The sequence below is a fragment of the Cydia pomonella genome, chromosome 8 (assembly GCF_033807575.1).
Source record: "Cydia pomonella isolate Wapato2018A chromosome 8, ilCydPomo1, whole genome shotgun sequence".
Taxonomy (NCBI): Eukaryota; Metazoa; Arthropoda; class Insecta; order Lepidoptera; family Tortricidae; genus Cydia; species Cydia pomonella.
In genome coordinates, this window is record NC_084710.1 from 10,517,153 (window position 1) to 10,541,293 (window position 24,141).

At 35.6% G+C, this 24,141-nt stretch overlaps 1 protein-coding gene across 1 annotated transcript in view; it reads right to left on the reverse strand.

Moving 5' to 3' along the window:
• Window positions 1–14,585: 14,585 nt before the first annotated feature.
• LOC133520547 (A disintegrin and metalloproteinase with thrombospondin motifs 1-like) overlaps window positions 14,586–24,141 on the reverse strand; it is a 67,794-nt gene continuing 58,238 nt past the window's right edge. Inside the window, exons 14-17 of the mRNA XM_061855028.1 lie at window positions 21,682–21,804; window positions 19,733–19,837; window positions 16,750–16,882; window positions 14,586–15,428 (exon numbers count right to left, since the gene is read on the reverse strand). Coding sequence (XP_061711012.1) covers window positions 15,150–15,428; window positions 16,750–16,882; window positions 19,733–19,837; window positions 21,682–21,804 — 640 coding nt within the window. The 3' untranslated portion in view covers window positions 14,586–15,149. The remainder of the gene's footprint in view (window positions 15,429–16,749; window positions 16,883–19,732; window positions 19,838–21,681; window positions 21,805–24,141) is intronic.

Consider the following 24,141-nt stretch of genomic DNA (forward strand, 5'->3'; position numbering starts at 1 on the left):
CGAGAAAAGGTAAATAATGCCCTTGCGGCTTTGCTCGTCTTGGCGAGGTCACTACCGTGCCCCCAGATAAAACTGTTTTTGTGACACTGTGAAATAAATTTATGTGTGTTTGAGTGTGAAACTGTAAAATAAATTTATTTCCTTGCAAGTATATTGATTTTTTTACACATTGACACTGACAACATTAAAATGTAGAAAAATAGTCATAAAACTCTTTCTATTTAACTCTCGTACTCGTAGCAATTATGATCAAATCGCGCTTATAGTATAATATAGGTACTACTGTATAATAAAAACACTACAAAAATTAACATATAAAGTGTAATATATCATTATTGTGTATATATTCTACAAACAATAATAAAGGTAATCATTAGTAAGTGTTACACATCCGGGAAATGTAATCTATGCGCCAAAGAAAATGGCGTAGGGTAGGGTGGTCTAAGGCTGCGCACTTAAGCTTTGAGGTGTGATAAATTAAAAACAAACGATACAAATGAAATTAATTTGAGTTATTTTCTTCCACAATAACAAGTCAACATAATTTTAAACACTATTTGTAAATGAGATCTTATGTATCTTGATATATTCAATCATAAATGACAAATGAGAAATGCGCTTTCTTACACTCACTACCAGCCGTGTAAGACTGCGCAGCAACATGTGTAAGACTGCGCGGCTGGTGTAAGAATGCGCGGTATCTCAGGACTCTATAATTATTTACATCTATGCGCCAAAGAAAATGGTGTACATACCATCGTGAGTGTTTAAAGTGACTTTTTAATATAATCTAAATGAGCTTAAAACAAAAGTTTTTTCGCAAAGGATTATTGCTTTTATTAATTTTCTTGATATTAATTTTTTTTTCGATTTCTCGTCTCTGTGAAACCCTCATCGAAATAATTGGAACCGTTTTTGGGTTAAGAATATTACTCGTCTAATACCTGGTAAAGGTTAAAGTTACGACTCTGATTTTTTCTATTCTCTTTGCCACGGTATCTCGGGTTTTACAGGTAGGTAGATAGGCTTATAGGAGAAGGTTCAGCGCATCTGTCAGCGGACATAATGAATTGCTTTCATCGTGGATGCAAATCCAGTTATTCAACGAACTGGAATTCAATCCTAGTCTAGCTTGCTGAGGACCTGTTTGGAATTGAAGTAAATTGTAACTAAACTTCTTGCAAATGAGTTCATATTTTTCTGTCTATAATAAGCAATGAAATATGATCTAAACCAATTCAACGAAAACTGTAACGCCACACAAAATGTCACTCGTATATTTGAACAGGATCTATTTAACTAATGTCAAGAGATTTAAGTGCGTGTTCAGATTTGATTGCATAGTACTACAGTACTAATTGTATTAAGTATTAAAAAAACCCTTATTAACATAATATTTGATATAGGTAACCTACTTGTAGCTCATCAAGATTCTCTAATTCGTTCACAAATTCGATATTAAAACGCATTTGGTCAAAGCAGTCAAAGTTAACGCTAAAGTTGTGAAGACGGAGCCAGTGCCAATATGTATCGATCGGCAAAGCTAATGCTCACACAGCTCTGACCCTCGTCACGGACGGACAGTGGGTACACCAAAGAGCTGCGACACAAATTGGCACCTTAAACGCCTCTATTAGTGGAGGTGTTTACCTTTCTACAAGTATCAAGTTAGGAAAAAACTTGTAACTAAATTTAATGACGTCGGTCATTGCCAATATGGCGTCATAGTTTTATTGAAACGATGCTAGTTAATCTAAAATTTAAACATTTGCTCTAAAATATCACAAATCGTATGAAATGCGAATCACTAATCAGGCCAATTAGAACGTACATTGACATCAGAAAGACATCTATTCCAAGTGATGTCATTCAGTTATCGTGCATTTCGCTCGTACTTGTCCGTACGTGTATTGGCGCGCGTGAAAGTAGCGAGACCCACCATGACTAACATAACATCCTTCAGATTTCATTCTGATGTCAGTGTAAGTACGTTCAAATTGGTCTGAGTTATTGCGAAATTAATCTTTACAGTACATATGGGGCTACTTTATAGCACTAGTGCGAGAAGTAGCATATTATGTTACTGTGTCGAACATTTAAAGGGCCATATGTACTGTAAAACGTTGTACGATACATGTGCGAATAGGTAATTCGCAACTCGTGTCGATTTAAAACACTCCCTTCGGTCGTGTTTTAATTTATCGCCACTCGTTTCGAATTTCCTATTTTTCGCACTTGTATCGTAATGTACTATATTAATTCAGCAGTATGTTATAAAAAATACAATTTATATATTTTGAAGCAATTCATTTCATTTGTTAAGACTCTATTTCATTTTATTATTTATTAATATTAGTATTTGAATAGGCAAAGCAATGGAATCCAACATACCTACTTAGTTATTTACTTATCTGCTGTTTTACTTCTTATAGGACTAGCACGCTACGCGCTACGACGTGTTCCTTTGTAGCACTACGTCATTCTTTGTTCATAGGCGCTTTATGCTGCAAAGCGGATAAACCACCTAATCGGCTACAAACGTAGCGCATAACTCGCCCTGGCATGGAGTTGATTTTTTAAAATATATTTGCACATTTTTCTTCTTTAAATAAATAATGAAATTCTATTGAAATACGAGTAATTATATTAAAGAAGTGAAGTTTACTTTAAATTTACTGCATTAATAATAAAGAGATTGCTGTATTCTATATACCAGTTCCCCTCGGGTTTAGAACGAACGGAAACAGAACGCGATTTATGCACAATGCGAGCAGATAACTAGCTGTATCGGAGTCGAGACAATGGACGCCGAACGACTATTCCAGGCTCTTGTGTACCTGGTCCATGGTTTAGTCAATACAGGGTATGTCTCTAATAGTACGCTTTCATGTTCAATTTGCATCTCCGGGGCTTGAAACGCAATATGGCTTGCAATAATGTGCGCCCTAATACATTGCATGCGTTTGACGAAAGAAGAACTGAAAGTTGAATAATATCAGTGAATAATTGAATATGTGTGGTGGATATTCAACATTGTCGCGTTATATTATTTTTTTTGCTTCAGCTTTATGATGTAGGGTGTCGTTGGATAGGTAGTCCAAAATTAATAGGAGTCTTCAACAACATTTAAAAAAAAAATGCATATTCGTTAATATGTAATATGTTTGGAGCTCAACGAGGGGTGGGAGGGGTTAGGGTCGGCAACGCGCATGTAACTCCTCTGGAGTTGCAGGCGTACATAGGCTACGGAGACTGCTTACCATCAGGCGGGCCGTATGCTTGTTTGCCACCGACGTTGTATAAATAATCGCACTCTACAGTCCTCTCCAACTTTCGAACCTTGGGACTTTCAATGAGCACTACAGCGGACATGACCGATTAAGCCGTTTTTAGTTATCGCTAAAATTACTATCATTTTGATATATTTTTCAAGTAGTTAACAGATGGATGAGAGTACTTAATCAATATCAAGTTACCTGTTTGTATAAGTTTAACAGATTAGGGTCTGAGGCGTTAAAATCGTTTAGGAAAATTCGTACTATACCTACAGATTTACGCGGCTGCCAGATAATGAAAAACATACTTGGGAACAATACAATTTTCATAAACCATACTTGGGATCTTAGACCATTATACATGGGAATCCGACTAGACATATGCATTGCAAACTGGCGTATTAGTAACATTCAGGGAAGTCAATAATCATGTGTGAACATTCATGTTTCAAATTGCTGTCGGGTTCGGGTTTTTATTTCGAAATTTAACCTTTGCAGAAATATCCGTACGGCACTGCGGAACTGGTTGTGGGTGGCATACCCTGTGGTCCGCACCGCATCTTCGTTCGAGATTGCGAACCATCATGCGATCCGCACGGAGAGGCGGAGCAAGTGTGATTTACCATGCGGTTTCTGCATACAAATACAAAGTTAAAAACCGCAGCACCGTACGCCGCTGAGTGAAATGATAACTACCTATCCGCGCGTGTGGTTGATTGGTAGAAAATGAATTTTGATCATCCATTTGTACTTTCATGTATTGTGTAATCACGTTTAAATAAATAAATGTATCAACGGCCATGCACACCGCTCGTCGCCCCGCAGTGCGCTGACACCAACCCGCGGCCTTATCCCTATGCTTTAATTTATTAGGGCTAATTAAGTTTTGACTCTTTGTCTATTTGACAGAGTTAAATGTTGTTAAAGCTAGCATATGACAGCCTTCCTTTAAACTTCTTAGACGGACTTTCCAGGGCACAATTTTGAGGTCAGAAATTTTGAAACTTAAAACTATAAAATGAAAGCCTTTTGAGTGCATTAAAACTGTATTAGATAAATAAAACGGGTTTTAAATTAAGTACTATTATACAATTTTTAGGGTTCCGTAGCCAAATGGCAAAAAACGGAACCCTTATAGATTCGTCATGTCCGTCTGTCTGTCCGATTCTGTCACAGCCACTTTTTTCCGAAACTATAAAAGCTATACTGTTCAAACTTGGTAAGTAGATGTATTCTATGAACCGCATTATGATGTTTACACAAAAATAGAAAAAAAAACAATAAATTTTGGGGGTACCCCATACTTAAAACTGAAACTCAAAAAATCTTTTTTCATCAAACCCATACGTGTGGGGTATCTATGGATAGGTCTTTAAAAATGATATTGAGGTTTCTAATATCATTTTTTTCTAAACTGAAAAGTTTGCGCGAGAGACACTTCCAAAGTGGTAAAAAGTGTGTCCCCCCCCCCCGTAACTTCTAAAATAACAGAATGAAAAATCTGAAAAAAATATATGATATACATTGCCATGCAAACTTCCACCGAAAATTGGTTCGAACGAGATCTAGTAAGTAGTTTTTTTTTAATACGTAATAAAAATTTAAAAAAAAATTTTTTTTCATCAAACCCATACGTGTGGGGTATCTAGGGATAGGTCTTCAAAAATGATATTTAGGTTTCTAATATCATTTTTTTCTAAACTGAATAGTTTGCGCGAGAGACACTTCCAAAGTGAAAAAATGTGTGTCCCCCCCCCTGTAACTACTAAAATAACAGAATGAAAAATCTAAAAAAAATATATGATATACATTACCATGCAAACTTCCACCGAAAATTGGTTTGAACGAGATCTAGTGAGTAGTTTTTTTTTAATACGTCATAAAAATTAAAAAAAAAAAATTTTTTCATCAAACCCATACGTGTGGGGTATCTAGGGATAGGTCTTCAAAAATGATATTTAGGTTTCTAATATAATTTTTTTCTAAACTGAATAGTTTGCGCGAGAGACACTTCCAAAGTGAAAAAATGTGTGTCCCCCCCCCCCTGTAACTTCTAAAATAACAGAATGAAAAATCTAAAAAAAATATATGATATACATTACCATGCAAACTTCCACCGAAAATTGGTTTGAACGAGATCTAGTGAGTAGTTTTTTTTAATACGTCAATAAATTAAAAAAAAAATTTTTTCATCAAACCCATACGTGTGGGGTATCTATGGATAGGTCTTCAAAAATGATATTTAGGTTCCTAACATCATTTTTTTCTAAACTGAATAGTTTGCGCGAGAGACAGTTCCAAAGTGGTAAAATGTGTGTCCAAAGTGGTAAAATGTTGAACAAGATCTAGTTTTGAACTCGCATCACTCGCATGTCAAGTTCAAAACACGAATAGTTGAGTTTCGTCCGTTTTGTTCGTCCTCGCGGCATTTATGGAAAGGGGTTGAAATCGAAATACTGCTTTACCAACCGTATTGTAAGCAGCATACTTAAGTCTAACACGAGACTTATAGCTTATAGACGGACTTGCTCTGATAGACGGTCTTTCCAATATTGATTTAAATACATACATTTCGTGATAACATGCTAATTAAAACATGAGTGTAAACCGTAAAATTAGTTTAATGTTAGTATGTCTCTCGACAGTTTAAATTCGAACAAGTTAATTAATTACTCAACTATATAATTAATTATCATACTCGCAATTTATTGTTCCAACATAATTGGAGATACAGTTGATTGTAATATTATATTCATTAAATTGACTAATTATAATTGAACAACATTAGCCAATTATGAAAAATCAACATGCGTCATATAAATAATAATTTTATTTCTAGATTAAACATTCAGGACAATTCGAATTTTAGTTATTGAATCGCATTCCAATAAGATTCATACTGATATGATATTGATCTGATACTGATCTGTCAGTACCAAGTAATGTTTTTGGATTCGTGTTTTAGTTATTAGATCTCATTCCAATATGATACTGATCTGATACCTTTTGGCACTGACATATCAGTATATATTATGCCAGTGCCAAAAGTGACGTGTTTAGTTGAAGGTTGACGTAATGCGCAATTCAGCAGGTACTCTAAGCCCCACTTGCACCATTCCACTAACCCGGAGTTAACCGGTTAATCCGTTAACCCAGTGTCAAATTATACTGGTAACCAAGGTAACTCCAGGTTTAACCGATTAACCCCGTGTTAGTGGGATGGTGCAAGTGGCCCTAAAGGAGATTGGAACCATATCTCATATCGCCGCTATACTTACTCAACCTCGTATACGTATCTATATATTAGATACGTATATCAGATACGAGTTTGAGTTTTTTGCGCAACAGATTTGAAATAGCTCTTTAATTTTCAAAACCACGCGTAACTACGAGCAGTTGTCAATTAGATAATAAATATGTTTACTACAAATATCTTGTTACGAATGAATAATAGATAGATTTTAATAAATAAGTACTTAGTACAATTATCTGATTCAGAACTGTTAATTATTGTAGCTTAGTTAATAGTTAGTTAACGATACAAGCATACAGGTACATACCTACCTGCTATAAGTCAACTCGTAGCTGGGTACTAAGGACGCTTACGTTAAAAATGAGGTCTACAGGGCGGACCAAATCGATCAGTAGGCACATGAGTAATTAGGTATATCGCAGCCAGTCTGGTCGTACATAATATATGGCAACCTTAGTAATCGACCTAACCGCCATATTGAATAAACGTTCTTCAAATGTAAGTAAACGCGTGAAAGAATATTTGGGTTATATGTTATATACTCGTAGATTTGTAGCTGTCGTATGTGTATACGATAAATAAATGATAAATAAAAAATGATATATGAATGATAAATGATATTGGTGTATATGTCGTGTTTGTAGCAAGGTTGTATTTTCGTGAGATTTCGATAAAATTTACTGGATAGACAGAGTTTTCTATTATTTACATAATAAGCACAATTTTACTTAATGTCCTAAAAAATCGTTCACTAAGTTACGAAAAGGTATGGTATTTTCGTAACTAAAATTGGGATTCAGTGTTTATTCTGCACATAATGAGGAGCTCTTCGAACCAGTCATATTTTATCCAAATCGGCCCAGTTAAACTGCTAAGTGCTCGTACTTCTAGGTCTGCTAAGTCAAACTTGTTTGTCTAGTGTTCTTGGTCCAACTCAAAATTAATGACGTATCGTATTTCGACCGTATGATTATGAACAGTAAGATCATTGTAAATTTGACGACCAGTCCATGTCCGAGAGTTCGAGTCCCGGTAAGGGCATTTATTTGTGTGATGAACACAGATGTTTGTTCCTGAGTCATGGGTGTTTTCTATGTATTTAAGTGTTTGTATATTATGTATATCGTTGTCTGAGTATCCACAACATAAGCCTTCTTGAGCTTACAGTGGGACTTAGTCAATATGTGTAAAAATGTCCTATAATATTTATTTATTATTATTTATTTATAAACAGAAAGTTCATTTTATAAGCTCTGACACAATAAACTGTCCATTGGAATTTTCGTGATGCCTGTAGCACATATATCTACCTACCCCTAATTTCGTTGGGCTTTGTGAAGTTGCGACGCTATTCTTACTCGTTTTTAGCCAACATGACATGTATCCTCGATGCCATTATGTGTACGGAAAGTATTTTTATTGAAATAAAAGCTACGCCGCAGCTGATGCCGTACCGGTAATGCGTATGTTTTATTGGTTTTTAGGGTTCCGTAGCCAAATGGCAAAAAACGGAACCCTTATAGATTCGTCATGTCCGTCTGTCTGTCCGATTCTGTCACAGCCACTTTTTTCCGAAACTATAAAAGCTATACTGTTCAAACTTGGTAAGTAGATGTATTCTATGAACCGCATTATGATGTTTACACAAAAATAGAAAAAAAAAAACAATAAATTTTGGGGGTTCCCCATACTTAGAACTGAAACTCAAAAAATCTTTTTTCATCAAACCCATACGTGTGGGGTATCTATGGATAGGTCTTTAAAAATGATATTGAGGTTTCTAATATCATTTTTTTCTAAACTGAATAGTTTGCGCGAGAGACATTTCCAAAGTGGTAAAAAGTAAAAAGTGTGTCCCCCCCCCCCCGTAACTTCTAAAATAACAGAATGAAAAATCTAAAAAAAATATATGATATACATTGCCATGCAAACTTCCACCGAAAATTGGTTTGAACGAGATCTAGTAAATAGTTTTTTTTAATACGTCATAAAAATTAAAAAAAAAAATTTTTTTTCATCAAACCCATACGTGTGGGATATCTAAGGATAGGTCTTCAAAAATGATATTTAGGTTTCTAATATCATTTTTTTCTAAACTGAATAGTTTGCGCGAGAGACACTTCCAAAGTGAAAAAAAGTGTGTCCCCCCCCCCCTGTAACTTCTAAAATAACGGAATGAAAAATCTAAAAAAAATATATGATATACATTACCATGCAAACTTCCAACGAAAATTGGTTTGAACCAGATCTAGTAAGTTGTTTTTTTAATACGTCATAAATGGTACGGAACCCTTTATGGGCGAGTCCGACTCGCACTTGGCCGCTTTTATTACTTATACTCGTATCGAGGATGGGAATTGAGAAAAGTGTGCGTTTCCTTAGGTGGTTAGCAACTTTCATAGTTAAAATATTACTTAAGTATCCGTCTTAGGAAAGGATAGCAAACCGAGTTCCGAGCGAGTATATCGTCTACTAAAAGGAACAATCAAGTTATTCCAGATTTTTGTCAATACTTATTTGTGACCGCGGCCGGCAAAACGTCCCATATTATCGCTTGCCATAAGGACGAGATTTGCTTGTATCTTTATACGAATAACCTGTCAAGGCGTCCAAGGTGGCAATCTATAAAGTTGGACGTTTCGCCGGTCGCGGTCACATTTAGAGTCTAATAGTGAGAAGACTCTAAATAAGTTTTTGACAAAATTTTCATTTTTGGTACAGTCAAGTGTAAGAATATGCGAGTACACATCTTACTGAAAAATATGTCCCATTGCATCTTATTCCAGTGTAATAAGAGCGTAGTACCATGTTTATGAGACGATTCTCTCGATACATATTTTTGCAGCTGACTGTACCAGCTTTTATCGCTGACTGTCCTTTCCTTATTACAGGCAACTAAATTTTCATTGAGATTATTCTAACAATCCCAAACACAATTAGTTTGCGATGTTTTATCACAGAGATCCCATGGCCACCTGCTCTCTCCATTATCAGATCAGCTCCATGTCATCATAATATTGCATAGTTCCAACCTAATCGGAAATCGGGAGGTGGGTCAAATTTAGCTTGCAAGTTTTGACCCACACAAGCAAATTTTCATACATACATGAAAGTCAGGGCAGTTAAATAAAAGCTTGTAAAATACCATGGTCGCGTTTTGTAAAACATTGTACACTTTAATCTTAGTTTACCCCTGTTTATTATCTTAGTTTACCTCTATGCCATTGTCAGAATATGACAAACCGGCCTCGATCTTCAGTATCTACTTATCGAGGGACTGATTGATGGGATTGGAAGTATGCATCTTGCGAAAACGATTAGTTCTTAAAGAAAAGAAGGAGTAAATCCCTATTCATTTCTACTTAGTCGGTCCATAAGTTCCGTCACAAAGGTTTTTACTGGCAAAATGTAATACAAAGCTTTTAATAAATAAAAAATTGCATTATTCTATAGCTTGGTTTATGCTAATCATAACGCAATATAATTGATCGAATCGATTTTATTTACTACTTGTTTACTTTGGGATGTCAAAAGACGCGAGCACGCGGATGGATTGTGAAAAATTATATTTCACAAAATGGAAACAACATCAGTGTCGTATTAGTAAAATAATTACAATTGTTTTTTTAACAAATCTACTTTATTAAATAATATTTTATCACCAGCATTTAATTCTCCAACAAGTCTGTACTTCAGCTTATACCCCTCAAACTTAGGGTACTTTTCAGTACCCTATCAATCTGTGTTTTGCCAAATCTACTTCTCGTGTGGCAGTCAAATCTCACTTAGGAAGTAAAATCTATAAAAAAAGTATTTTATATAAATAAAATTCATTTTAAAGTATATAGACTCGCCATTTTTGTATGTAAGACTAAAACAATAAACCTAGATAACTAATCTACAATATAAAGGCAATCAATTGCCAGTAAAAATGCTGTAGATAGTAGTTTTCGGTAGTCAAAGTTGTACTTTATAGTCGAAATTGGCCCGATACACCTTATGCGTCTTGCGAAAACTAGTTTTAAAGAAAAATAGGTAAATTAAGTTTTAACGGTTTTTATAAATAGAAATGTTTCTTTGTTTAAAAGTACGGGATATACTCGTAAGTAGGAGGTATGTGGAAATTGGCACTTATGGACGATATAAGAAAGCTTAAATTTTATTCAATACATTTTTTTATTTTATGAATCCAACATTTATGCTAATTATGCTGTTAGCTTCAAACACAAAATTCAAAACGATTTTTTAAAAGAAATTAATATTGATGAAAAAATATCGTAATACTTTACCATACCTTTAATAGATCCAGAATCAATTTGTTTTCGTGAAAACGTTTCATATTTCTTTCAAGTGTCACAACCCAAATTCATTGATTGTTGATTGAGAAACTGTGAGTGCGTTTACTTAAGGGAGAGTAAGACTCAGCATATATAACTTTTAGGTTTATAGGAATAAATAGAAGTAGAACCAAGCCGAGGAATTATTGTTGCTGTCGTACGTGGACAAGTGGTAATTTGCCACGGGACATAGTGCGTGTTTAAGGCACAGCTTCGTAGTCGGAAATTAAATTGGGCCTTAGCCCAATTTAATTTCCGACTACGATAGTAGATCTAGAGGTATGCTATTTTTGTTTATTCAATAAAGTTATTATCTATTGACCAATTAATTATAATTATATTGGTAAGATATGGGTTTGTACTACCAATAGCTAGTATACACCTATATAAATTTAATGAAGAGCGTATTACCCAAGGATCGATTTTTCCAAGGTCTTTAACCAAAGTTCAAATACCGCGGCCTGAATAAAATATTTCGTTAAAATCTGTTAATATTTTCAAAGAATTTTTAATAATATTCGCTCGCATGGATTTTGTGGAAAAACACATTTGACCGTGAGACGGCGTCTGAGGATTTATTAGGGGAGAACGTGGGCGAGGCTGCCCGGCACACTGTAGATAATTAAGTACGTAAACTGATCCGTTACGCGTGGAACCTCTGCGACACATATAGCGTGCGACTGATGAGGGCAAAACAATATAATGTGACCGCAGACAAAACCATATCTATTCGGTTTGCCCAATGGTTGACTGATGGAAAATGAAGTCTGCCGTTTGTATTGTGCAATGCAGAATGAGAGTTGTAACATGTGTGAAAGTATAGTTGTTATGTTCTTTAAGAGAAGTGTTTATAGACTACCTATTACTTACATATATATAGTATTTGTAAGCGAAAACGCGTTTTTACTATTCAAAACTAGAAGTCAATACCCGTTATCTTCAAAATATGAGTGCTATTCATAGAGCCCGACTACCGCCACCTTGACTGTTTCAAAACTTCAGTAGGTATATTAACGTTTCACACTATAAATATCCTCTTAACACACTAATCTGATTATCTTTGATGTGTAATTAAGCATTAAGCACCGTTGACGTACTGTAATACGAGACACGCCTTGTAATAAGTAGTCACGTTCCCAGGGAAACTATTGTTGCGCACATGGAAATTATACGAAGTTAGCCTGTTCCGCGTCTTTTGCTCGAATAATGCAAGAGCTTTAGAAAAGGAAATCAACGATATAAGTAGTTTTCACTAAGGCAATTTGCGGAAACTAGTTTTGATATAAACATTCCGGTTAAAACTTTAGTTTTCACCGATGCCTTACGGAAAACTAGTTTTAATTTAACTAAAGTGTAAACGTGTTTTACTGAGGCGATACGGGAAACTAGTTTTAACTAGGAAAAACGCGTTTTCACTAAACACGTACTTATGTTTTTTTTATGTTGGTGTTTTAGCGATATTTCTTTATCATGTGAACCGGGTTAAACACCTTTTTTATTTGAAAGAAGGTTTTTTTAGCGTAATCTCATAGAAATTTCAAGAATAATAAACACACGGCAATATCTGTTCCTGTAATATTTATGGCAAAGTTAAATTGTTAAAAAAATATTCTTTGATAGACTTCGGAGGATTTTTTTTATTTACATTCATAAATCTATTTCTTTACCGTAATTTTTTTTAGAATGTAGAATTCAAGTTCTTTCATATGCGGTATAAAAAAATACTCTTACTTGACTTGAAGTATCATTTTCTATAGTGGATAAAAAAAACACTTTTTAATGCGTTTGGCTAGTCTTTTTTATAAATATTCCAAATTTCTAATCGATACCGTGCCTAAGTAGTTCCCGAGATATTCAGCTATGTGACATACAGACAGACGGAGAGTCTTTCCTTTTTACCTTCTTGGTACGGAACCCTAATAAAGATGTCATTTTAAACTTTATTTGACATCACTTGGCCGTGCGTCTCGCGTCTAGGAACTTGATATATCGGTAGGAGTAGGAGCGAGTTACGTCGCAAGACTCAAAGGCCGCAAGTAATGACTAATGACATATCTATAACATATTTATAAGTTCGAATACCACACCTGATGTGGTATCGCGTTCAGGATGCAACAGGACGTAGCTGTTTAAGATAAAAGGTAGGTATTAATAAATTTGCTGCAATTAGCGGATGTAGGTAGTACTCGTATTCGATTAGATTTCTACTAGCATACATTTGTATTTTCTAATACACTAAAAAAAAACCAATCTAATCTTGAAACATACTTCTTGATGACCTGTCTGGCCTAGTGGGCAGTAACCCTACCTATGAAGCCGACGGTCCCGGGTTCAAATTCTGGTAAGGGCATTTACCTATTCGTGTGATTTGCGCGGATATTTGTTCCTCAGTTATGGATGTTTTCTATCTAAGTATTTATAAATATGTATATTATATAATATGTATGGTTGGTCTAAGTAATACCCACAACACAAACCTATTGAACTTACTATGCGACTTAGTCAATTTGTGTAATAATGTCCTATAATATTTATTTATTTATACTTTAAAGACAGTCGATACAATAATATTAAAGTTATAAAGTATTTAATTGGATTAATTTATCGATGTAACCTCGTTATCAGTGCGTTGCGCTATTGGAAATGTTATGTCGTATAAAATATTGTCATAAATTTTATCATCTACAATTTTGAATCTAGACGTAAATATCATTAGAGCTATAGAAACCTTGATATTCGCGAAAAATGGAAGTTTATGAGCGTCGACCTTGAGTAACTTCCGACGCGCGCACGATATTTTCTGTGACTTTAAGACAATTTTTAGAACGCAATTATGTAGGTGTACAATACGAGTTTTCAACTTATTATTTGTCATTCCGAGCTACCCTTAATTTGACTGGATCGGCCTACCAGTCGTTACGGAGGTCATGGGGGAAAATTTCAATAAGTTTTGTCCAGCTGCATTAAAAAGGAAAAAAAAATCAACTATTATTAGAAATAGCACATTTATTATGGAAGTTATGGCACTTCGTTACACTTTAGTATATGTATACAATAGATTTCACACATACTGGTATGCTTAAGGACTTTAAACAGCACAATACAACACTAAATACACAAACAATATTTACGAAGGTACATGTGGTCTCAAGCAGTGTGTAAATTGGTATTTTAATATCTTATTACCTACTGCTAGGTATGTGAATATTTTTGGGTAGGTAAATTCATTTGTACATTATTAATATTATTACTATACAACGGTTCGTTAGCATTTCCTTGAAATATTATTTATTTTCTTTTTAGGGTTCCGTAGCCAAATGGCAAAAAACGGAACCCTTATAGATTCGTCATGTCCGTCTGTCTGTCCGATTATGTCACAGCCACTTTTTTAAATCAACGTATTTTCATGACTTAATTTTAAAAGTCAGAAAGTAAATAGATAAGCTTGGAACGATTTTGATAGCTCACGCAATGCAAGTGTTATTTTAACGTCATATTTCTATGTTCTATGAACTTATTAATTATTATTGCTTTGTGTGTGCTATCAAAATCGTTGCAGACTTATCATGGTCTAACTCTAATTTAGTTTTGATCAACTTTTCATTCAATTAAGGTTCTTTTATAATAATCACAGTTAGTAATGAAAACTGCGTGAAAGAAAATGCCATCCAATAATTAGAAAGGTACTATTGAGTTTCGTGTTCTTCAAGTGGGAAAAGATACATTGTGGTGGTGTGGTGTGGTGAATTCTGATAGAATATATTCTAATTTTCTGAATATACGCCTTGGTATATGCTTAAATTAGTATTAAGTAATTAAATAGGTACGCGACACCAAATACTGTTTATAAAATGTAAAAAAAGGTATTAAAATACATTATATAACATCGCCTGCGACGACAAAACTCATAAAAACTTTGAGTTTCGGTTGTCTACAACCGATGAAATGCAAATATATCGAAACTGTTAACAAATATAAAAATATCTTAATATCGATTGCATTGTACTGGTAGTTCGAGAACTGTTTAACCTGCTTCCGCTCTATGCATGCTATATCACTACGAGTATTATAGGTAGGTATATTCATATCTTAAGTAACATTGTTAGAATATTTTATTGAGCCACCTCCCCCCCCCCCCCCCCTTTTTCAAAGGGAAGCGATTTTTGTCCAATGCAAAAAGTGTTAAGATACTTTTGATTAGGTACGAGTATGCTAGCAGTGTCGGCATTTTCGCTATTTATAGGCAGTAAAAAATCTAAGGACCTATTATTTATTAAAGCTATCCTAACTTACGTCCCGGACTGCGCGGTCGGCAGCGGCGCAAGCGTTGCAGCAATACTTTCTGAACTGAGGAAGAATGCAGTTTCTACGGAGCTGCTCAGTAGGGAACAACTCGCAGTACTTGAGGGTGTCGGCGGGGCAGGGCGCGGGGCGCGGTGCGGGGCAGCGGCGCAGACGGCAGCGGCGCCGGCGCTCGCGCGGTCGTGCGCCGCACAAGAACTCGTGCTCGGCGGGGCACACCAGCGGCCGCCGTGATACACCGCGACCGCACGTTGTTGAACACTGGGGATTAGTATGCATGTTGGTACACACTACATCATGGAAACCATCTAAGTAATTGAATTAACCCGGTATGCTTTTTTATAAGAAAAAGCAACTAGGCCAAAAGGGTAAATCAAGTGCTTCGATCAATGACTGACTAGTTTTTGATTATATTTTTTGTATTTTACCACTTTTTCCTAACTTTGTCTAGTCAGGTGATAAATTATGTCACAAAGGTTTTGACTGATAATATGTAATACAAAGTTTTTCATAACAAAAAAGGTTAGCCATGATTTGAAAGCTTGTTTTATAGTGATCAAAACATAATATAATTATTTTAAAATTTAGATCGCGACTTTAGTTACTACTTACTTGTTTACTTTGGGATTGTCGTAAGACAGGAATACCCGGCTGGATTGTGAAAAAATATACTTCACAAAAGGGAGTAAAAATCAGTGTCACATTAATAAAATAGGTACAATATTTTTTTGTATAAACGCTATTTTATCACCAGCATTTAGTTCTTCGACCAGTCTATACTTCAGCTAATACCTTTCAAACTTAGGGTACTTTTCAGTAACACGCTTATTTTTGACTGCCATTCAACGAGTAGGTAAAACATGTACAGTTGCAATTTTGGCAGTCCAATACACATGACTTATATAAGTATGTAATGAAAGATAAAAGACCCAACATTTGTTTTATGTACGATTCAACCAGGTAAAAAAAAGAAAAATAAATAAATAGGGATCAAAATCACCTTGAAGAGGCCGCGTCTTTTTCCATGATTTTTTTTATATACATATTTGAACTTGTAAAGCATGCTGTGTACACTTGTTTTGAATCTCGTGCTAGTTTTCAAGCCATCATGCAATTGTATGTTTTTCATGATATTGTACGATATCTGTTTAGTGTACTTAATAAAGTGAAATAATAAATAGTATAGAACTTTTTTTTCGATTATTACATAGAATAATGCTAAACTGTATAACTTTTTCATCAGTAAAAATCTTTGTGACTAAACTTGTCTAAGTGATGTTGGTCATAAATTGGGGCGGCAAATTTCTGATCGGCCCCGGGCGGCAAACACATACGCTACGCCGCTTTGACTGAGAGAACAATCTTCTTTCATTCTTATAATCTGGTGGGCGTTACGAGGGCAATGCAATTTGGTATGTGACCTAGGATATTTTCATATCGGCTATCTAGTTAGGTACTCTTATTTATTGGAAAAAGGTAATCATTTACTTACTCAGTTATCCTTTTTCGTCTCAAGTGAGTGATTAAAATAAGTATATTACTAATTACTAAGTTTTGAAACTAAGTTAATAAAAAGGATTACCGGCGTCCAGGGCATCTCCTGCCAGTAAACGGGGCAAGGCAAGCGGTTGCAAGGTTGCTGTTGTTCCGGCCTGGGCTCCGAACATAGCGCCGGCGACACCATGGCTCTAATTAGATCCCTTTGGTATGTGGAGCTGCAAACATGTGGAAAAGTTTTTTCACGTCAGCAGCTCGAACAAGGGTAATTTGCTGCTTAAAAACAGTGAGCTAAATCGCATTTTGCTCACGGAGTGAGACATAATAACATTCAAGTGACCTTTATATTCGAATGTCATTTCAACGTGCGGGGCCTAATACAGGTTCGAAGTATTTGGATTCTATTGTCTTTGTCCCTTTCACGTCATTAGCAAAAAGAAAGAGACAAAAAAGTGCATACGTAATTCATCCCAGACCACATCGCACAGATTCAGACCGCATCGTTCCAAAACACCCTACGAGTCTTCATACGTAATAATTAATTAATAAAATAAAAACACCATATTTTACGTATTTTATTATACAATCAAAACAATGAACCTATACAAATTTACGTTATTATTTAATGTAGTAAATAATTCTAATTACATAACTACTTTTAACGATCTCTACTATTGTTGACAAATAGTAGTATCCGCAATTCGGACCGTATTTTACAGTTTTTTTTTACAAAATAAAAGTGGTCGATTGAATTGTCAATTGATGGTCGTTAATTGTGAGAGTCAGAATCGCGGGTGTACCTAAATAAAATTAAATGAAAACCATACCATATTTTTGTACCTAATTTGTACTATTTAGTACCTCGTTTAAAAAAAATTGTACCTCACGGTACGTAAAGTTATCATCAAAAAACAGGTCACCCGCTATCCTGACAGTCAGAATGGCGGGTGTACTTTATTACGCTATGTTCCCGTGGTTATTGATAAATTCTATAAAAGCCAAATTTTTGTACCTTTTTTGTACCTTCATATTCAATTATAATATGAGTCATTTTATTTGTGCTTTCCCAGTTTTACTCATTTTATATTTTGCTTGCTATTACAATTTTGCAGGCGTTATAATTTTTCAAGTTATCGATTTAATTTTTAAGAAAAAACGCTAAGGTACAATTATTTTTATTACACCAGGATTTAGTACCTTTAATGTTTAATCTGTTAAGTTCAAATAACTCAGTAAATCATGTCAGATTTCTTTGAATTGGCGCCTAGCCTTTTTTAAGACATGATTTTCTGAGTTATTTGAACTTAACAGATTAAACATTAAAGGTACTAAATCCTGGCGTAATAAAAATAATTGTACCTTAGCGTTTTTTCTTAAAAATTAAATCAATAACTTGAAAAATTATAACGCCTGCAAAATTGTAATAGCAAGCAAAATATAAAATGAGTAAAACTTGGAAACCACAAATAAAATGACTCATATTATAATTGAATGTGAAGGTACAAAAAGGTACAAAAATTTGGCTTTTATAGAATTTATCAATAACCACGGGAACATAGCGTAATAAAGTACACCCGCCATTCTGACTGTCAGGATGGCGGGTGACCTGTTTTTTTATGATAACTTTACGTACCGTGAGGTACAATTTTTTTTAAACGAGGTACTAAATAGTACAAATTAGGTACAAAAATATGGTATGCTTTTCATTTGATTTTATTTAGGTACACCCGCCATTCTGACTCTCACCGTTAATTCATTATTTTCGTATTATTTTAGTGAAATTTCTTTCGTTTTGTTTTATTGCGGTAATTTAACTTAATTGTTAGAATACCTTCAGAAAACATGAGTGAAATAGTGTTGAAGACGGATTACATTTTTTCAGGTTGTATTTTTTGATGGCTGACTGACGTGAAAAATAGTGTTGAAGACGGATTACATTTTTTCAGGTTGTATTTTTTGATGGCTAAATGACGTGAAAAATTGTGTGTACTACACGAGATCAAAGTTATTTACATCTCGTGCGCTTTTGAGTCCCTTACTACGCTCAAGATTCTAAATTAGATTCACTCGCTACGCTCGACTCAAAACAAACACTCGAAGAAATATCAAACTTTGCTCTCTCGCTGTACAAATAACTAGAGTTCCTTTGCCTCCGAATAATACAATATTTAAGTTAATTAACAATGACTTTCGCTTTGACACGCCAAAACCTAGTCGCTAGTTTTCGATATTTCGTTTTTTTCAGTTGGTTGTAAAGAATTTTACGAACACAAAGACTTTATATTTTGGACCTTTTTATAGCTCGTTTTGACGACGGAAAAGAGTAGTATTTCCAAGGCAGTAAAACGTGCTCTCAACACAGGCTGTTACGACTTGGTCACGCCTGACAAGTAAACTCTGAAGTAAATTCCGTTTAGTAGCTTGGCAATGAAGGGAATACACTAGGCAGGTGTTGGTTTAATATGATTCTGTCATCCCATAGTCTGTCTAAGTTTGTGGTTGATAGATAATAAGATAGTGTTACCCTGTGTGTTATGTGCTATGGAAATCCTATAAAGCTATTTGATTGCTAAACAAACCAGGATGTGAGACGGATTTAAAGTGTCTTCTCACGGATGTGAAATTCATACACATTTCTCAGTTTCATTAATTTTCAATGTCTGCATCAAATTTCTACAAACTTGATGTCCTTCAACTTATAGGCTTACCTCTACTCCCGCCATTTATATCTAAAATAGAAGTAAATGTTGATAATCGTGCATTACATACTAGACAGGCAGGCTTCGGATAAAACTGCTAAAAAATAATTACTTAGGCGCTTATTTACTTACTTCGTTCAAAGTAAAAGGCACGCAGATAAGCTGTCGCTCCTGCAGATCAGGCGACGAAAAAAGTCACAATTCGCTGCGCTGCAGTAATTGCGCCAAACAGCGGTCAGATAACAAGATACTCAAGAGCATATAACAAGTAAAAAAGCTGACGCTCTTACAGGCCAGAATCACCGCACTCCAATCCTATTATAACGGTAGCATATATCCGACTTAAGTACTTCTACCTATTTCACGTACTTGAGTGTAACAGGCACGCAGAAGAGCTGCCGCTCCTGCAGTCCGGAGTCACCGCAGGTAGCGCTGCAGGACTCCCACTCGTCTGCCTTCCACTGGAACTCGCATCTGAACATAATGAAATTGGTTATCTATTAGCATGTATAAGTATAACAGGTGACCAGGTATTATTGACGAAGTCAAACAACACGATGTGTACAGTGAGCTGCGAAATTGCATGGAGAAATTATGAATGATTCATTCATGCCTATGAAAAAAAAAAATTGAATCCTCCTTCTACTAGAATCCGAACCGGAAGAAACTAGTATCTAATGCTATGCAATTTCGTTGATAATGCCTTCATTTGAAGAAGTACTCGTGTTATATCAGTAATTATTATTGTATTTGTATTGTAAATGTGCACCAATAGAGATATTTGCGTACTTTAGTTATCCTCTCAAAATACGAGTTTCTAAGAAAATGTACAGGCAACTCAATGTTGAACAGACGTGATAAGTTTTAAGCAAGTTCCGTGCAAACCTAAACAAACAGCAATCTAATTTCGGTAGGTAAATAACTCCCCGGGCTAAAATAGCGCAACTACAAAGCGATGTCTTCTCGTCTCGGACACTCCAGCTTAGAGAGGGTTAAACGGCTGTCGTTACTAACCCTTATTCAGTGCTATGTCTCAGACAAACTAGCATAAGTGTGATCTATGGTTACGCATGGTTGTTACATATCTCGAAATCAGTTTTATTGGCCATTTACAAAAAAAACCGCACCCCGAACTTTTCGATCCCGGTTTTGTCATTTATCCGTTTTTCTTCTTCATTGTGATTTGAGTAGTATCCTGAACAATTAAGATAATAAACATATGTTTTTTTTTGTAGAACGGTCTTTATACTATTATATGGGCGGAAGTTAGGTAAGTCAATATAATGCCAGGTCCGGACTTTAACGAACCGTAGCAAGCGTCTAGGCGCTAACGTCAGAATTGCCTCACTGACTTTATTAAATCCGCTTCAGTGCACACAAAGCGTTTGAAAGCGTTTTTGCTAACTCGGCAATTTTGCATTGAATGAGAACGGAATGAGACAGAGGCTGAACAATTTACTAAATATTACGCCCTTATCTCGGTCTCGAAAAATAAAATCTAGTAGCGTGAATCCGTCCAGCTTTGCCCTAGATATATAGTTAATTTCATCAACCGTCAAATATCTATCAAAAGCAAAATGGTTGTGACCGAAGAAATACAACGATTCCAACTTGCACGAGCCCGCAGGAAAATTTAGCTATCCTTTTGCATAACTCCTCGGTAGGGTGTGCAGCTTTGCCCTAGGTATATAGTAAATAGTTAATTTCGTCAACCGTCATACATCTATCAAGAGCAAAATGGTTGTGACCGAAGAAATACAGCGGTTCCAACTTATACGAGCCCCCAGGAAAAGTTAGCTATCCTTTTGCATAACTCCTCGCCTCCTCGGGCAGTCTGTATCATGGTTACATTGAAAGAATAATTAGATACCACACTCTATCAACACCATCGCTGTATCTAGGCTGACTGCCAAAGCCTTATACTCGTATTAACTCGCAATGATTGTAGCCTGCCAGTGTGTGATCTACATCATCACAGGCCTTTGCGTCTATTGCAGACAATTTAAGCATTACTGTAATAGATGCTATGTATGATGCTAGCTATGTAATAGATGGAGGTGATGGACCGGCTCTTTGGCAAGGAGCTCACGGAGTGACAATTCCTCTGTAGTGATTACTTTATGTCTGGCGTCGTTCCATTAACTCATGTTCGACAATTGGTTAGTCAGACTTACCGATGCCTTTTTGCAGGCTTCGTACCGGCACACTGCTGATCGCGCCGTTCACGGGCGCACCACGCTCAGTCCGCGTCATCACGACATGCTGCGCCCTCACGAACTGCCTACCTGCAATAATAACGGCTTGCTGGCCAGACTTACCGGTGCATATTGCAGGCCTCGTAGCGGGGCGCGGCGCATTGCTGGCCGCGCAGGCACCGCGGGTGTACCACGCGTAGCCCGCCGCCGCACGAAGCGCTGCACGGGCCGCGCACTGGCCACTTGCTACAATAAAATATGTACATCTCTCTATTGAAAATTACTTATTTAAAGATGCCAAAAAATGAATGACTTATTTGATGATGGTGGTGGTTTTGAGACCGCCTGTTGTTACCTAGCTTTTTGTATTTCATTTTCTGTATATTTTAACTGTATGGTGCCCAACAAAGAATATTTACTTACTAACTTACAAGTACTAGAAAAAGACGAGCACTCGAATGTCTATCTTATTTATAATTTTAATTACAATAACGATTTTACGTGCAATTGAAGGATCTTTTGTTTACAGCTTACAGGGCATGACTCAACTGAAGCAACGGTTTGAACTGACGGATTGGCCAAAATTTATAAGGTTCACTTTTCTATTGACAATATTTTAAAGCTGGAATATATACATAAAAAAATCCAATCAAAGCTCCTGGTCAACAAACATCATAGTAGCATAGTAGTACCTTCGTTGTGATAAATGTAGTAGTTCCATGAAGACTGCACATGGTCATGAAGTCAGTGAGTTTACTTGTAATTACTGTTTTTAATTAATATTATTGAAATGTTCTTATGTTGATTAAAACTCAATTAATTATCAAGGTTATTCAGATTTTATTAGTTTGGCACCCTGGACAAAGTGATTAAAATATATTTTTTAATTTTTTGTTTAAAATTATAAATATTGCTAAAAATTAGAGGCTGTTTAGCATTTTTTTTCTTTTAAAGTTTAATGAATATGGACCGATAATACCTAGACATGTTTTCATTTCTGTCTTGTTTTTTGTTTGTCCAGTCAAAGGTGTCCACTATACCCGGACATCCTCTACCACCTACTCATTATTCGTTGAATTTTTAATAAGTGTGGAATTAAAAAGGAATGCTAAATCCTACGTATTATTGGTTTGCACAATAAGGCCTGTACCGAAAAAAAACTGTAAATTTCAAACCCCTCTAATTTTGTTTCTAAGCAAGATGATTACGGCATTTTTACCGCGATAAAAAGTCTTATTATTATATTATATATTCCAATATAAATAATTCTGGTTTAACGCTGTTCGACTTTAGACCAGTAAATAGAAGAGATGACTGAAATTTGGGCTTTTCCAAAAAGCAAGAAAATTTACAACATCCTACATGCCTGATTTCGAAACACTAAAAATTAACTCGAAGTTTCGTGCATTTTATAATAAATAACTAATTTAGTATGTTGTCTTTTGAATAGAGGCCTCGAAGCGGCAGATCTCTAGGAACAAGTAACCCTGGGCTCATCTCAATGCCTGTCATAATTATCGTAAAAACTGAGGTAGATATATGCGGCTAAAGTGCAAATAACTACGATGAACGTCAATTCAGTTCTTCGTACGAAGGTTAAGATAACTAAAGTTACAGAAAATGTGTGTTACTTAAGTCTAGGCCAAGTCGAAAATCATACAATTTTCTTCGTACAACAATCGCAATTGGTCGTTGACATACAATAGAGTAAGAGCTTAAAACGTCCTGCAGTGCCGTTCTCTCAGCCATTATTGGGCTCAAATCAAAAGTGTATTAAAAGAGAAGAATGAAACAGCCAAAAAACATAAACAATTCCAGCAGGTCACGGGCTGATGCAGGCAAATATGAAAAACGGGTCCGTAAAAAGCTGCCACTGAATGCGCTAGGAAGAAGCTGCCTACTCCTACAGAAAAAATTATGAATAAAAAAACGGACAAATATCTAAATAAAAAGCCGCTTTTTATTGTAGTTATTCTAAAAACCCTAGTTAGTTCTCAATCGCATCAGTTTTTTTGATTTGAAATTACCAGTTTTTTTTTCGGTACACCCCTTACTTCACAATTCTTCAAGTTATCAATGTTATCATCGTTCTTCTACTTCAATCCGCAATTTATTCTTAGTTGTTGGTTTCGACCATTCATTTAGGCCTTCACAAAGTTTTACAGCGAGCAAGTAAATCACACGGGCATTCAATTTGCAGGACGGTTTACGACCGAGCTCGACTCGGCTCGGTCAACTTTATGATGGATAAGCTCGCCCTGGAACCGTAAGGCTTTTCTATACGGAAGGCATTTCGAATTCAAAGCTACTTTCAACTTGTTCCTAGTATAAATTGACCTATAGCTTCGCAACAACGATGTGTACTCGGCAGTTAGAACTATATTGGTTTACATAGGATTGCGCTCTGTACTTAAAATTGTGAATGTTACTTGACCATTTAAGCTGAAGGTTAATCATTGGAACCTAAATACGTACTTTATCTTAAACCAGTTAAATAACAAGGTTGTATTCTCCATTCGTATCGTAAAGATATTAGAGTCAGACCAAGCTAAGTTGGCAGCGATTTTGTGTTAAGTAACCATC